At 43.1% G+C, this 15,959-nt stretch overlaps 1 protein-coding gene across 1 annotated transcript; it reads left to right on the forward strand.

Moving 5' to 3' along the window:
- Positions 1 to 221: 221 nt before the first annotated feature.
- On the forward strand, positions 222 to 5,351 carry LOC123067183 (CDP-diacylglycerol--serine O-phosphatidyltransferase 2). The gene is made up of 12 exons (XM_044490097.1): positions 222 to 796; positions 1,557 to 1,622; positions 1,791 to 1,850; positions 2,019 to 2,109; positions 2,258 to 2,312; positions 2,408 to 2,487; positions 2,594 to 2,710; positions 2,807 to 2,891; positions 3,511 to 3,602; positions 4,420 to 4,673; positions 4,773 to 4,861; positions 4,968 to 5,351. Exons 1-12 carry the CDS (start codon positions 666 to 668, stop codon positions 5,093 to 5,095), a joined length of 1,248 nt encoding a protein of 415 aa, XP_044346032.1. The 5' UTR covers positions 222 to 665; the 3' UTR covers positions 5,096 to 5,351.
- The last annotated feature ends 10,608 nt before the right edge of the window (positions 5,352 to 15,959 follow it).

A 15,959-nucleotide genomic window follows, 5' to 3' on the forward strand; every position in this document is an offset into this window, starting at 1 on the left:
CCTTTTTGTTTTAGTGTTTCAATGTATTTCTATGCATTGTTTGACGTTTCTCACAATTTTCGTGGTGTTTCTGTGAGAAAAATACAAGTGGAATCCAACAAAATTGGTTGGTGAACCGGGCCGGGAATAATGGCCCTACCTAGGTGCCAGCCGAGCCCGGGGAGCCGGGGGACCTGCCAGAGAGAGAGGGGGAGCGTCGTAGGCCGGGCCAGGGGGCAAACGGAACGGCGGTGGTTCCGTGATTTCCGTGGCGCCGCCGCGTCGTACGTGGACACTCCATCGCACACGCCTCCTCCCCCGTCCCGTCCCGTTTCCTCCCGATTCCCTCCGCCTGCCTTCCTTCTTTAAAGAAGAAGAGCGCCGCCGCCTCCTCCTTCCTCGGCTCCCACCGGCTCCGATCGCCCGCCGCCTCCGCTTCCGCCAAATTCTGTATCCTTCCTCGGCCAGCGCTACGGATAGGGCCACGAGGGCAGCTGGAGTCCTCAACTCTCCCTTGATTTCTCGGGCGGCAGTTGCCAGCCTATCCATCCATACGTGTCGGGACGCTGGCGGCAGGCCGCCTTCTTGGCGTCTAGCCACCTCCTCCCGAGCCTCCGTCTGGCCGGCGGTCGCCGCCGCCGATAGTCCGCGGCGTCCGTTCTGCCGTTCCTCTGTTTCGGGCCGGCATGGAGGCGGCGGCGGCGAGGCAGAGGGCGCGGCCGCGCACGCCGCCGGCGGAGGAGTACGACCCGTGGACGGCCTGGCTCTACAAGCCGCGCACCATCTCCGTGCTGCTCGTCGGCGCATGCCTCCTCATGTAAGCAACCGAATCACCATCCCCATCCCCGGTCGATTGATTCCTCTCGTGCTCGTCGCAATTCCCGAGCTTTTTTTTATCTTTCTTCTTCTTCTTCTTCTTCTTCTTCCGCCGGCCGTGCGGTGTGACCGACTGTGAAAGTCAAAACCAGATGTGAAAAAGCGTGCGCTCTGCGCCGGGGCAAGTACAAGAGCGTGCAGGGATATCAGGTGCTGCAACAGTGTCAGAGTTGTACACCCTTCATGGCTGTTTTATTTTCCAGAGAAGAATACTTTTTTTTCTCAGTCCAAGTTTAATGGGCTTCGTGCCAAAGGATTCAACTTTTCAATGAATGATTGAAGCATAATGAGCCAACCTAACCTAGGAGAGTGTAGGGGTAGGAGTGGTGATGAGAATCCAAATCTTTTCCGAATATCTCATGCCAATTTTTATCATCTGAAAATATTCTTCTGCTGCTCGGCTGCATTTCGCCTCATTCTAGAAGAACACCCTTGCTGTTGCTTGATGAATGGATGGATGAGAGTGACAACTGCCCCCATCAAGCTTAGAGGAGCTAAACAAACCCCAGAGACAATCCTCCCTTGAGTGAGCTGAGTGCCAAGCCATCCCATCTCCCATAAGAAAGATGTGTCTGAACTCATGCGGGGCAAGCAACGGATTCAGTAACTTGTAGTACTACTGAAGAAATGTGGACTGTTCTTCTGCTCATTACTTTCTCTGGAGGCCATCTGACCTGAGATTCAATTGTTTCCCGTTTCAGCTGGGCGAGTGGAGCTCTGGACCCGGAGGGCGCTGCCTCCCACAGCAGCTCGACATCTATCAAGAGGTACTATGTACTAGTAGTAGTATGGCTGAATGCAACCTGAATTTTCCTTTTCGCTGTCATGTTTAACACGGCTGGGGAAAAATGGGTTCTGATGCCGCCTTTTCGGCAAAAATGATTGGGGAGAGCGAGCGACGCTGACATGATTTTTGCCTTGCTGGCGCTTTCCAGGGGTGTCTGGGCTATGATTGCGGTGTTCCTTGCCTATTGCACACTCCAGGCACCATCAACGTGAGTTATTTTTTTCTCAGTTTTTAAGTTTTTCTGTAGAAACTGAACATTAGTGCTTAATTATGCAAATTCAGTTGATTTAAGATTCTTGTAAATTTGCTTGGTGTGCTGGTCTCATTGGATGATTTGATGGACAATAATTCAGCCATCTGGCAAAAATTGTGACAGGATACTTATTCGGCCCCATCCTGCTTTCTGGCGCCTGGTGCATGGGCTGGCGGTTGTTTACCTTGTTGCTCTCACGTTTCTTCTTTTCCAGGTTAGATATATGCACACTATTTGTTACTGTTCTGTTAGCATCTTAACACATTGATTTTGACACTTCATGAGTAAATGCCACAAACGTGCATGTGTGCTACATCATAGATTATACAGTGCCTTCTCCTAATTTCTCCCTCGTTTTCCAGAATCGTGATGATGCTCGCCGGTTCATGAAACACCTTTCTCCTGATCTTGGAGTTGGTAACGTCTTTGTGTGAATTAGTTAGTTTCACATTCAACAGTGGTTAAAATGTGAAAAGATTGTTCATAATCCCCTTTTTTTTACCCAAATGCAGAGTTACCGGAGAGATCCTATGGAGCCGATTGCCGTCTGTATGTTCCAGAAAACCCTAAAAACAAGTTCATAAATATTTATGTATGATTTCCGTGTGAACCTTCCCATTTCATGAAGATGGCCTAGTTTTTATTGTTGCTGTCATTATATTCCACCAAATTTGACGGCTTCCGTGATCAATATATAGGAGACATTGTTTGATGAATTTGTGGTCGCCCATGTTTTGGGCTGGTGGGGCAAGGCTGTAATGATACGGAATCAAGCTCTCCTTTGGGTCTTGTCGATTGGCTTTGAGCTAATGGAGGTTAGATCTGGTCGTCTTGTTTGGGAGGAGTTATGTTTTTTGTCTCCTTATTGCCGTCTTTGACAATGAAGTGTGCTTATTATCATCTTTTTGCAGCTTACGTTCCGACATATGTTGCCAAACTTTAATGAGTGCTGGTGGGATAGTATTATCTTGGACATCTTGATCTGCAATTGGTTTGGTGAGACATCTAAAGGCACTTAATGACTTTGCATACCTTTTTCATGCCTTGTATTACCCAGAAATTTCCTGTAACAGATTTATGCATATTCAAATAGCCGAGTACTTCTCGCTTTGCTTGATTTGATACAGTTCCTCTGAATCTGACCTTATCAACTGTAACATGATAACATTAAAAATGTTGATGTGATGTATCCAAAATTTGGAAGGACTGGATAAGCTGTAGTGCGTGATCGACATACTACTGATTGCTATACATACTTCCTACTTGACAATAAAATTTAGTTTCTCTTGATCATTTGCTTCAGTGGTAGAAGCTGGACTTTCTGTTGCAAGTACCACTAGCGAAACAAGTCTTTAATTAATACACAAATCACTATTTCGAATATTGATTGCCCTTATGTTGACGGGATGGCTAGTTTAATTATCAAATGCTATGTGTACGGGAGCTAACGGTGTTCAGGTCATTTAAAATTCATGATATTTCACCTGGACGTCTTTTGAACTTCAGTAAACCATTTCTATCTGTTGCTGCAACACCTCATCATTTTGCCTGAGCACCAACTGCTAGTTCTGTCACAGGTGCAATCTTTTACTGAAATTCTGGTATTCTGATTCAGGTATTTGGGCGGGAATGCACACGGTCCGATACTTCGATGGTAAAACATATGAATGGGTTGGACTGAGCCGACAGCCCAGCATCATGGGTAAGGTATGTTCACTGAAAATACATCAACAGACCAATGGCCGCCTTGTCTCATGATTCAATTGCATCCACAGTCCCTAATGAGCACATCAGTGTTCTTTTGCCACAATGAATGGCCAAGATCCTGTACTTGTCAGATTCCCACGGTCTCCTCTGGCTTTCTAAAATTTACAGTATGAATAATGTTTTGAGTTATGACAGACTCTGACCAGATTGTAGTGCAAGACCAGTAACTCCATGAAACCTTTGCTGTCAGCCAGTTACTGAGGAAAAAGTGAATTGCTTTGACTTCTTGTATGTGAGATACCAGGCAACATGATGCAAGGGCATCCCAGTGGGGCTGTGTCTTGCGCTGTTCAAATCGGTCTTTTGTCATTATTGTTCCATGATTTTTTCCCCTTCCATAATTTGTCTGCTGCATGCCAATTATCTATGCATTTATCTGGCACTGTACCCACATGTGAACAGTCACAGCCTGTTACAAACAACCAAACTTGTCAATCAGCCTTTGTACAGCTAAGGAATTGGTATGATGGTATGGCCTAACAAACGTTGATTTGGAAGGAAGCTAGCTAGAGTCTGAGAAAAGGAAATGTTGTTTAAAAGAAACTATACTGTTTCTATCATCTTTTCACAGTTTATTCATGGGAACTTTTGACTGACTTTATATTAGTTAACTAAACTTTAATAAAAAAGTTCAACATAAGCTGGTGTCAGTGTTGTCAGTGTGATTTTTCGTTGAATCTTGAAGCTTAGCTGTGCAGACTAGTTGGTTTTGATTCAGCCTGCTTACACCATCTACTGCATCCCTTTTAATTTGCAGGTGAAAAGATCGTTGAGCCAGTTCACTCCTGCACAGTGGGACAAGGATCAATGGCAGCCCTTCATGGGGCCGTTGCGGTTCATCCAAGTGTTGTTCCTCTGCGTCGTTTTCATGATGGTGGAGCTCAACACATTTTTCCTTAAATTCTGTCTCTGGATCCCTCCAAGGAATCCCTTGGTTGTGTACAGATTGATCCTGTGGTGGCTGATTGCGATCCCGACCATCCGCGAGTACAACTCCTACCTGCAGGACAGGTACTTCTCAGTTCCTCTGCACAAACCTGTGAACAAATTAAGCATGCATTTATTGATGGACTTTTGACATTTGGCCATGAACTGTTTTGATCACCTCAGCAAACCGGTGAAGAAGGTCGGGGCTTTCTGTTGGCTCTCTGTAGCCATATGCATAGTGGAGCTTCTTATCTGCATGAAGTTTGGGCATGGTGAGCTCACCTTTCTCACCTCGTCACATATACCCTGCTGTTTCATGCGCTGCAAAATCGGCATTTAAGTGTCTTAACATACGGAAATCGGAATTAATCTGGCCAGGTCTTTTTCATGATCCGATGCCTACCTGGCTGATCATCTTTTGGAGGTCGGCGGGGATAGCGTTCGTGGTCTTCTTGCTCGCGTGGTCGTGGAGTAACCACCAGAAATTCCGGAGAAAGAATCTCTGATAGTTTGGTGTGAAGAATGATTTCTACTGGAATCACTTCATAGTTGCTTTTTTTTTATACATAGCCTGTACATATATGATGTAACTTAAAAACCTCAGGGGAGCAAATTCCATGTTGCTCCTGACAGTGACGCGAACCTGGTCTGTCACAGCAGCCCATTGTTGCCAGCATCATAAGATTGACAATTCCAGATCAATCAACAATAATGCACCAAGGCATGATGTAACGAGCAAATAAATTGAGATTGTCACATTGATTGGGGTCTGTCTCAAAATGCTCGGACAATCTTTGTGTACAAAAAATATACAAGTCTGGGGCTGTTTTTCTGTTTGCGATGATTTTTTTTGGGGAGGGGGGGGGGGCAAGTTTCTGATGCTTACTAAAGCATTCTGGACAACAAGAAGAAGAGTCCTCGTCAAAAAAAAAAGAGTCCTTAAGGAGTTAAGAAAAAAGGAAGTCCCAAGCATACTTATTAAATAATGAAAATTGTAGGAGAATATGATTGGTTAATAGTTAGACTTTGTCACAAAAATTGTACTAGTATTTTCCTGTAAAAAAATATAATGGCTGGACTTTGCCACACCTCTTCTTCTAAGTTGTGTGGCAGGCCACAGGCGTGTTAAAATCATTTCAAAATAAGTTGTGCCAATAATGAAATTTGCGTGTTCAAATCATTCCAAAATAAGTTGTGCCAATAATGAAAATTGCAGGAGTGTATTCAAGTAACAAAAATTGCAGGAGAATATGTTTGATTAATATATTTTTTAGAATGTTTGGTTAATAACTGGAATATAAAAGCTAGGTTGCAAACATTGACTTCTTGCCGAGGATCATTGAAATTAGTAGGCAAATGAAGTTTTAGAAAGTAGGAAGAAGTCAAAAGGGGTGATAAAAAGGGCAAACGGATGCTACAGAGAGCAATAATTCTAGACCTACGAACTAATTCTCTGCCCCCCTCCCCCCCCCCCCCACCCCACCCCCTGATTTTCAATGGGGTGGGCCCCTCCTCTCTCCTAATCCCTATCATATTCTGCCAACTGGCTAATTACTTAAAAGTTTCATAACTCCATACGTAGATGTAGCATTGCTCCTACAGAGAGAGAGCTCCTAATGCGCGCGTAAAATTGTTTGGGGAGCGACCTAACACACACCCTCCCCCTAGAGGGTTAACTGGACTGACCCACATAGCATCACGAGCTCTACCAACGAGGTTCTTTGGTGTTTCTTTTTATCTATTTTGTTGATGGATTTTCTTTTACAAAACGAGTTTTCAGTCAGTTTTATGTACTTTGGCCTGTTTTATTCTCTATTAGATAATTTCTAAATTTAAAATGTTCGTTAATTCCAGAAAATGTTCGCAAATTTTAAAATATTGTACCAAAAATGTAAAAAGTGTTTCCTGATTCAAAACATATTCGTGAATTTCAAAAATAATTTCTGAATATCAAATAATATTCACTGAAACAAGTGTCCCAAATTTCAAATCTTCATTCCAGAATTTTAAAAAATGCTTGCAGAATTTCTAGATATCAAAAAGTATTCATGACTTTGAATTTATTTACAAAAAAATTGGATTTAAAAAATTGTTCTGAATTTTAAGAAATGGTTCCAGACTTGCAAACTTTTTCTTGAATATGAAAAAAGTTCCCCAATTCCGAAAAATGTTCACGAATTTGAAAATATTTGTGAATTTGAAAAAATGTTATATTTTTGAGAAGTTCACAAGGTCAAAAAATTAAAAGCGAAAAAGACAGGAAAAAAACTTGATTGAGGTAACGTTCTAGAACCAACCAAAAACCGGTGCGACCGTGGGATAAGAAACGTGGAAGAAGAAGCCGTGAATAGGCCGGCCCATAGAAGCGATAGCACTACTACTGTTTTTTTTTTTTTGCAATCAATTCAGAGAGCTTTATTCAAACAAGAGCATTCCTTGGACAGTCAACCATAAGGCTTGTCACAAGGAAGCTGGGAGTCTCATCAAGCCAGCTTTCCGTTACATGCAATGTGCAAGCACGCTTAGCACATAGATGAGCCAGAATATTCGCTGACCGATTTACATGTTGAACAACAAAAAGAGAAAAATCACGAGCTAGCTCTCCAATCTGAACTAAGATAGGTGCCACAATAGATCTCGAATTGTGGCGAAAATTCCAGAGATCAACCATCTCCATGCAGTCTAATTCCATTATCACATGTGTGAAGCCTCGAAGTCTTGCAAACAACACCCCGTCACGAAGTGCATAAGCTTCAGCCAAGAGGGGATCGGTGATTCCCATGTATGGTTTACACCAAGCTCCTAACATCTTGGTTGCCGAACGAGCCACACCACCTGCACCTCCAGTGCTTGTGTCGAAGTCAATGGCGCCATCTGTAGTGATAGAAATGTGATCAAACTCAGGTGGCCGCCACCCATGCCCCGCCATGGTCATAGTAAGATTCCGAGGAAGATCTAGAATGGCGAGATCCTCTCTCGTCAGACGCATTGATGTTGTCGGATCTGTTCCTTCCTCATTGTGTTTGATTTTGTTGCGGGAGTGCCAAATGGCCCACATGATCGTAATGATCAGTGGCTTGTCCTTCTCTGAGAAATGATCATGACATAATATATCCCTCACCCAAGAGTCTGGATGGAGCTGAGGTAGATGAAGATCAAACCATGACCGAGCCTCGTGCCAGAACCTCTTCGCATGCGAACAGTACATCAACGCATGTTGGAGGTCTTCATCTCTAGCTAAGCAGATATTGCATATGCTAATCTCACTTATATGCCGCCTCTTGAGTGTGTGCTCATCTGGAAGAATGCCGCGGATAACTCTCCACCAGAACACCCTCACCTTCGGGACAACATTGAGCTTTCAAAGTGCAGACCACAACTGTTGATCATCCCGTGAAGTACTGGTATCCGCCCCTTCCTCTAGAGCTAAACGCTCTTTCTAAGTCATAAGAGCACGGTACGCCGTCTTGACAGTATAGTTGCATGACTTATCGAGCGCCCAAGCGAGAAAATCTTCACCACCGCCTTGCCTCAATGGAATATTAAGAATGGCCTGGCATCTGGCGCAATGAAATTGTCTCGGACCACCTGCTGTCGCCATGACCAGTTATCACTATCTATCAGATCAGAGACCTTGTCGAGTGTGGTAGGCGATGGTTGCAGCAGTGGCATCATGGAGATGGTTCACGGAATCCATCTGTCAGTCCATATAGAAGTGGATGTGCCATCTCCAATTCTTTTGATCAAACCGGCTTGGAGAGCTTCCCTGCCCGCCATAACCGCCCGCCAAATCTTGGAAGCTGACTTGGGCAACGTAGCATCCATGAAATCAACTTCCGAGAAATACCGTCCTTTTAGCACCCTTGAGCACAATGTATCCGGCTGTGTGAGCAGCCTCCACCCTTGTTTGCCCAACATAGCTAGATTAAACTGGTGCATGTCCCTGAAGCCCATGCCCCCTTTGCACTTTGGCGTCGTCAATTGTTCCCATGAGACCCAATGCATTGCCTTCCTATCAAGAGAGCTGCTCCAAAAAAATTCTGCCATTGGGGAGGTAACACTCTTGCATACCTTCTTGGTTAGAAGAAAAGTGCTCATACTAAACGTTGGTATGGATTGCACCACTGATTTCATCAATGTTTCTCTGCCTGCACATGCCAATAAACGTTCAGACCACCCTTGCATCTTCCCTCGAGCCCTGTCACCAATGTGGTCGAAAGTTTCACTTGTGATGCGCCCCACAGCAGTAGGAAGACCCAGGTACCGCTCGCTAAAGGCCTCAACCTGAATGTCCAGCATCGCCTTGATTGTTTGCCGCACCGAATCAGGGGTGTTTGTACTGAAGTAAATTGCGCTTTTGTCTCTATTAACCCTCTGTCCGGAGGCATTGCCATAAATCTCCAGAATCGTATTCAATCTGTCCACACTTTGTCCACTTGCACTGATGAATATAAGACTGTCATCTGCAAACAATAAATGACTAACCCAAGGTGATCTGAAGCTAGCTCTGATCCCCCTGTCAATATATCCCCCATCATATGACTTGATCAAAGAAGATAAGCCCTCTGCACAAATTAGAAATAAATATGGTGATACGGGATCTCCCTGCCACAAACCTTTTGAAGGGGTGAAAAAAGGAAGAGGCTCCCCATTGACCCGAATCGAGAATCTGACAGAAGATACACACTTCATAATGAGTCTAGTAAAACTCATAGAGAAACCCAATCTCAATATGATGGCTTCCAGGTAGTGCCATTCGACTCTATCGTACGCTTTCATCATGTCAAGCTTGACCGCATAAGAATAATTCTTCCGCTTCTTCCTCCGCTTCATTGTGTGCACACTTTCGTATGCAACTAACACATTGTCGGTGATCAAGCGTCCAGGAACAAAGGCACTCTGTTCTTCACTAATAATTTCATCCATAATACTCCGCATGCGATTAGTGATTGCCTTGGCAGCAATCTTATACAGAACCGGACAGAGAGCTATAGGGCGGTATTAAAGAATTGTCTGTGGATGCCGTACCTTGGGAATAAGAGTGATCGAAGTGTCGTTAAGTCCTGTAGGCATGTCACCCCCATTCAGAAAATCCAAAACTGCTCGTGTCACGTCCTCCTGGATAACACTCCAGTGACGTTGATAAAAACCCGTCGTAAACCCATCAATGCCCGGGGCTTTGGAGGCCGCCATTTGGAATAGAGCCTCCCTCACCTCGGTTGCATCATATGGTTTATTCATAAGATCATTCATAGCCTGTGTTACTTTCATCGGAACAAAGTTCAACAAATTATTAACATCATAAAAACCTTGGGACTCATACAAGTTCTGATAAAAAGCTTGCACTTCCTCCTTGTCCTCTCTTTCTGTTGCACAAACCGAGTCGTCCTGGCGCCTGAGACCGGCAATTCTATTTATGCGTTTTCTCACTGCTGCTTGTGCTTGAAAGTAGGAAGTATTATGATCTCCTTCGCGTAACCAACGGACACGCAAGTGTTGTTTCATCCATATCTCTTCCTGATGCATAGCCCCCCGGAGTTTTGTGACCGTACATTTCTCTTCATCTGTCGGGCCACGTCCAATAGACTCACTCCGGAGCTTATTCAACTTTCTCTGAAGTTGTTTCACCATACGTGTGAGGCACCTGAACTCCTTTGCTCCCCATGGACCAAGAGTGCGCCTGAGAAGATCAAGCGAATCTAATATACCTTGCAGTCCCGGGGCGCGAGCATGACCACGCCATGTTTCTGACACAAGCTGATCACAATCCCTGTGTGTTTGCCAAACGTTTTCATATCTAAACTGCCGTGTATGCTGAGATCTACTCGGCAGAGAAGCTTGCACATCCGCTACAACAAAACAGTGATCCGATTCACATGCCGCAAGATGCTTCACTCGGATATACTCATAATGTTGCCGAAACTCCTCATTTGCAAAGGCTCTATCCAGCCTTGCTTTGACATTGGACAGGCCAGCTTGCCTGTTATCCCATGTGTACGCACAGCCTGACCAGCCAAGGTCTTGTAACATACAGTCATCTATAACCTCCCGAAAAGCTCGCATCTGCCCCTCCGGCCTGGGTGTTCTACTGAAGTGTTCTGATGCGAAAAGCGTCTCGTTGAAGTCCCCCATGCACAGCCACGCCGAGTGTGGAATACCGAATAAGGTGCGCAGAAAGCGCCAACTATGATGTCTGTTTTCCACTCTAGGAGCGCCATAAAATCCTCTGAATCGCCACTCCCGAGAGTTTTGATTCAAATCCTTCACCATCACATCAATATGACTGGCACTAAAATTCTTCAGCTCAACTGAAACATCCTTTGTCCAGAACAGACCAATACCTCCGCTCAACCCTTCACTGTCGACTGCATAGCAGCCACTGAAACCAAGTCCATATTTCAGAAATTCAACACGCTTGCCTCTAATCTTTGTCTCCATGACGAAGAGAAGAGAGGGTCCTTCTTGCTTCACTAAACTGCGAAGCTCTTGAATTGCCTCGGGGTTCCCAAGCCCCCGGCAGTTCCAACTCATGCATCTCATTGGGACGGGTAGGACCGTGCCGCGGTCTCTGCCGAATTTTCAGGTGTAGGCTTCTTCTTCTTTGGCTCACGTGCAAACTCTCTCCCCTCCTCCTCCTTGTCGTCCAGCTTTCCATCAGATATGATTGGGTCCTCTAAATTCTTGCTGTGTTTGCCCTGGCCCGAAGTAAGGAGGAGCTGCTGTTTTGGTTTGTAGACTGGATTCGGCCCCTCCTTCCTCTTATACTGTTGCCTGTTCTTTACAGGTGAAGTTACCTCTACCCCTGCATCTTCCTTAGAACAAGAATTCCTAGTATTATCATTGCTGCTCTGCTCTGAATTCTGGCTCCGGGAAGAGTTGTCACTAGTGGCTGGTTTTTTGGACTCGTCAGCAGCCCTCAGCTTGGCCCCGAACGGCAAGTCGTCGTTTGCATCTCGGGTCCCCGGTGTAGGTCAGTGCAGCTCCGAGTGTCCAAGGCGGCCGCAGGAGAAGCAGAAGTAAGGGATTTGCTCATACTGAATATCATAGGGATCAACCCTCTTCCTCCTGGCCGAGTCAATTAATATCCACCTTCTCAGAGGCTTGTCCACTTCAATGGTAACCCTAGCCCGCAGATAGCCCCCGATGTGATCAGACTTTGCTAGCTGCGCCTTGGGGTCAATCTGTCTAGCAATAGGACCAGCCCATGCATCATCACGAAGATTGTATGGGAGGTTTAAAACCCTAGCCCACACTTGGAGCTTGTCAAATTTCAATTCATCCGGCCTCATACAATCTTCAAACTCCGCTAGAATCACAACGTTTTTGTTCAGGTGCCACGGTGATCCACTCCAAACTCGATCTCTATCTCGTTGATTCTCAAACTCAACCACAAACATGTTAGGACCAGCAGAGCGGAACTGTAGTCCCCTTGGATTGCCCCAAGCCGGGCGAAGGGCGTTGGTGATCGTCTGGATATGGTACAGATTACGGTGCAAGATCTTGCCTGCCAACAACCACTTTGTCGGGCCTCCTTCCACACGATCATCCAGAACCAGAGGCGTGGCTTCTTCTTCAGAGATATCCAACTTCCCCAGCGCCTCTTCTAGATGTGTTCTTGCTGACCGAGGGGAGCCCTTCCCCCCATCCTTCTGGTTGGCGTCAACAGGCTGAGATGATGCCATTGCGCCAGATCCAAGCCCCGCGCGCCTCGCCGACGAGATCAGCGAGCGCCGTCGTGTTCCACGTCGAAACCCTAATCGCCGCCGCCAGAGGCAGGGGTCCTTAGTTTCGGGGAAAAAACTCTTGCGCAGCTTCGCACTACTACTGTTTGCCGGCTATAATAGTGCGGTACACGCGTAAGGATTGCCGATGCTGTACATTAGCTCGACTATATTACAACTCGCACCATCCGCTCCTCTACAGCGAACCAATCTGAGCCGGCCTTACCTATCGTTTTTTTTCTCTTTCCCATGCGCAGTGGTTCGTCCTGGCATGGAGCGGCAGTTGATTTTTCTATTGATTCTCCAAACGTTGATTTATCTATTTCCATTTTTCTACTTCTCGATTTTCCAGTTTTCTATTGTGCTTTTTCCTTTTGTTTTTTTCTTTCCAGATTGATTTCATTGTTAAATAAATAAATTCAATTTATTTTAGTTTTATTTTTTCTACTTATTTTGCTATTCACCACTAGTTTTAAATATATTTCATTTTTACTTACTTATTTTATTTTAAACATAAATAATTCATTTATTTTTATCTCTGGTGTAGAAAAATGTTCATTCTGTACTTCAAGAATGTTTATCGCATTTGAAAAATGTTAAACATGTACTCCCTCTATCCCGTAATATTTCATGAGATGTTCATTGTGTATTAAAAAATTGTGCATCTTTTATTTAAACATGATCGTCATCTATTTCAAAAAACTTCATTGTGTTTCAAAAATGGTCCAACATATATTTAAAAAACATTCGTCATGTATTTTATAAATCATCTATTTTAAAAATATTCATATTGTATTAAAAAATGTCTATCATGTATTAAAAAGCTTCATCTTGTATTTTAAAATTTTTAAGTATGTATTAAAATATGTATTTAACATATATTAAAAATATCATCGTGTCTATAAAAATATTCTTCATGCAATAAGAAAAATGAGTATTCCCATTAAATGTTTTTTGATGCACATATAAAAAATATTAACCGTGCATCAATGAAATGTTCATCATGTATTCCAAAAATGTTCTCGCAACAAGTGGCTGTCTCCGTGCATCATGGTGGGCCTATCCATTTAGCGCAGGATTTTGGTCCAGCGACATTCCAGAAGCTTCTGTACGACCCCCCCCCCCTTCGGGAACCTTCTAGAAGTTCTGATGCTCTCGTTTTTCATATGTCTTTTTTCCCTTTTTTTCAGAAATTTCAAGAATATGATCTTGTTTTGCAAAGTTTTAAAAAATGATTAAAAATTTCAGATGCTTTCCGCATTTAAAAAGGTTCAAAGTTTCAGAAAAAGTTTATACAGTAGAGAAAATGTTCCTCAAATTAATAAAATATTTGGATTGGCAAAAAAATTGCTTTTAAACAGTTTTCATACTTTTAAAAATGTTCTCAGATTTGAAAACAATATAAATTTCCAAAAATAGGTTCACAAAAGAAAAAATGAAAATAGAATTTTTTAATTAAAATAATTAACTGTTTCAAAAAAATGTTCGCAACATTATGAAAAATGCTTACACTTTGTAAAACGTGTTTATGTTAAAAAATAATCCATGAATGTTGAAACCGACTGAAAAAATGCTATAAAGGAAAATCAGACCCAATACCTAGGTTGCTGCAGTGTGTGCTTGTTGCAGGGCCTCGTGGATTGGTTTGTCTATGCGGGGACCTCCAATGTATTTCTTTTTATATGGTAATACATGTCTCATTCATAAGAACAAAGTACACGTCATGTAAAGGTCGGTATGTTAAAACTGAAAAGATAGCAGAACATCTCCGCATTTGACACCAACGCCCGTCACCTGTCTCCAGCACCACTGAAGAAAAGAATGATGGATCACCTCCTCACCCGAGCTCGACGACCCGAGCTCGATGCGGCTTCATCGCTGATATGCAGTTTTGCGGACCTTCAAGGTGGCTCACCAAAAGTGAAGCCATCACCAAAAGTGAAGCCATTGCCATTGAGCGAATCAGACTGGGTCAAAACCCCAGACACGTCATCGAACTCCAGATTTGACACCCCACCATGACTAAGACACCGAAGGAGGAAACCATACCTGACATCCACGAACCATGAAGCCAGCACACGTTCCGTCTTCCATATGTTGTCGATGCAGATCACAATCTGCATCCGCTCCTGGACTACCTCCCAAACTCCGCGCCAACGCTGGAGAAAACGCCGTCACAACGGCGGAACCCGAGAACACATGTCCACCACGAGGATGTCGTCGCCGCTACGCCATCCTTAGTTGAACAGATTGGTTTTCAAATCCATCCCCAACCATAGGACCGATGGCCTCATTAGGAAAGGATCCGAAAAATCTTTATTCAGCACCATCATCGTTGTCGTCGAAGCCAAGACGATGAACAACCTAAAAACCTAAACAAGGGAGTAAAAACGATCCACACGCGTGGATCCGGCGATCCCCTCACCATCAACAACCGAGGTTGCCGGCAGAGGGGAGCCGTCGGAGGACGGCGCTGAAAGATGACCCCTCCTGACGACGACTAGGGTTCCAGCCACTAGGGACTAGAGAAAAACGATCTAATCTGGCGTACAACGATGACCTCCGGTGTATTTGGCTATCTATTTGACTGCAATAGGCCAAAAATGCTATATAGCATCTAGTGGACTGACCCAGTGGCAATCGTAGTTTTTTTTCTGAACCGGGTTTTTTCTTCCTTCTTTTATTATTTTATTATTTTTATTATTTTATTCGTTTTTCCTGTTTCTTTTGTGGGTTTTTTGTAACTTCAAAATTTTCATAAAAAAATATAAACTTTGAAATTGCTTCTCTTTTAAATAAAAATGTTTGGGTTCCAAATTTGTATTCATGTTTTTCAAAAAATGTTCAGAATTTCAATATTTTGTTCATGTTTTTATTAATTTGTTCAGTTTGTTCAAAATTTATTCACATTTTCCAGAAGTGTTCCAAAATTTGAAATTTCTTCACATTTTCAAAAACTGTTCAATATTTTGTACAGAACTTCGAAGTTTTGTTCACGTTTTCAAAATGTGTTCATTTTTTTTTCCAATTTTGTTAATTTTTTTAAAAATTGTTTAGAATTTAAATATATTGTTGATGTTTTCCAAAATTTGTTCACTTTTCAAAAATTGTCCGGAACTTTGAAGTTTGTTCAAGTTTTCGAAAATTGTGCACACTTTTTTGGTATGGAATTTGAGAATTTTGTTCACGTTTTTTTGGATAAAATACATATTAAAAATATTTGGTATTTCTATATTTTTTTCATAATTTTCAAAAACTGTTCAATTTATAAAAAAATCAGAAATTTTAAATTTGTTCACTTTTTCGTATAGAAAGTCGGAGTTCTGTTCAAGTTTTCAAATTTTGTTCACGTTTTTAAGATAGTGTTCGAAAATTCAAAAAAAGTATGGAATTTCAAAATTTGTTCATGTTTTGAAAAATTGTTCACAAACTCGTTTGTTCAATTTTTTTCTAAAATAATCACGTTTGCCAAAACAAGTTCCAAAATTTAGAAAAGTGTACAGATTTTTGTGGAAAAATATATGGATATGATGTTGTAGTTAGTTCTTAAAAATTTGTGGTGCCCATTAGTCACTAACAGGCATCATGTGGGGCGGCTAGCTACACGCATTTTGTAGCGAGGGGTCCCTAATTCGATCGCTGGTACTGC

The sequence above is a fragment of the Triticum aestivum genome, chromosome 1A (assembly GCF_018294505.1).
Source record: "Triticum aestivum cultivar Chinese Spring chromosome 1A, IWGSC CS RefSeq v2.1, whole genome shotgun sequence".
In the NCBI taxonomy this organism is placed as follows: Eukaryota; Viridiplantae; Streptophyta; class Magnoliopsida; order Poales; family Poaceae; genus Triticum; species Triticum aestivum.

What these genes read in the sequence shown, in the direction of transcription:
- LOC123067183 (XM_044490097.1), top strand. Translation starts at nt 666, where the DNA reads ATGGAGGCGGCGGCGGCGAGGCAGAGGGCGCGGCCGCGCACGCCGCCG. An exon ending in ACAAGTTCATAAATATTTAT is followed by an intron (nt 2,488 to 2,593) that starts GTATGATTTCCG and finishes ATCAATATATAG; the next exon opens with GAGACATTGTTTGATGAATT. An exon ending in AGCCCAGCATCATGGGTAAG is followed by an intron (nt 3,603 to 4,419) that starts GTATGTTCACTG and finishes TTTAATTTGCAG; the next exon opens with GTGAAAAGATCGTTGAGCCA.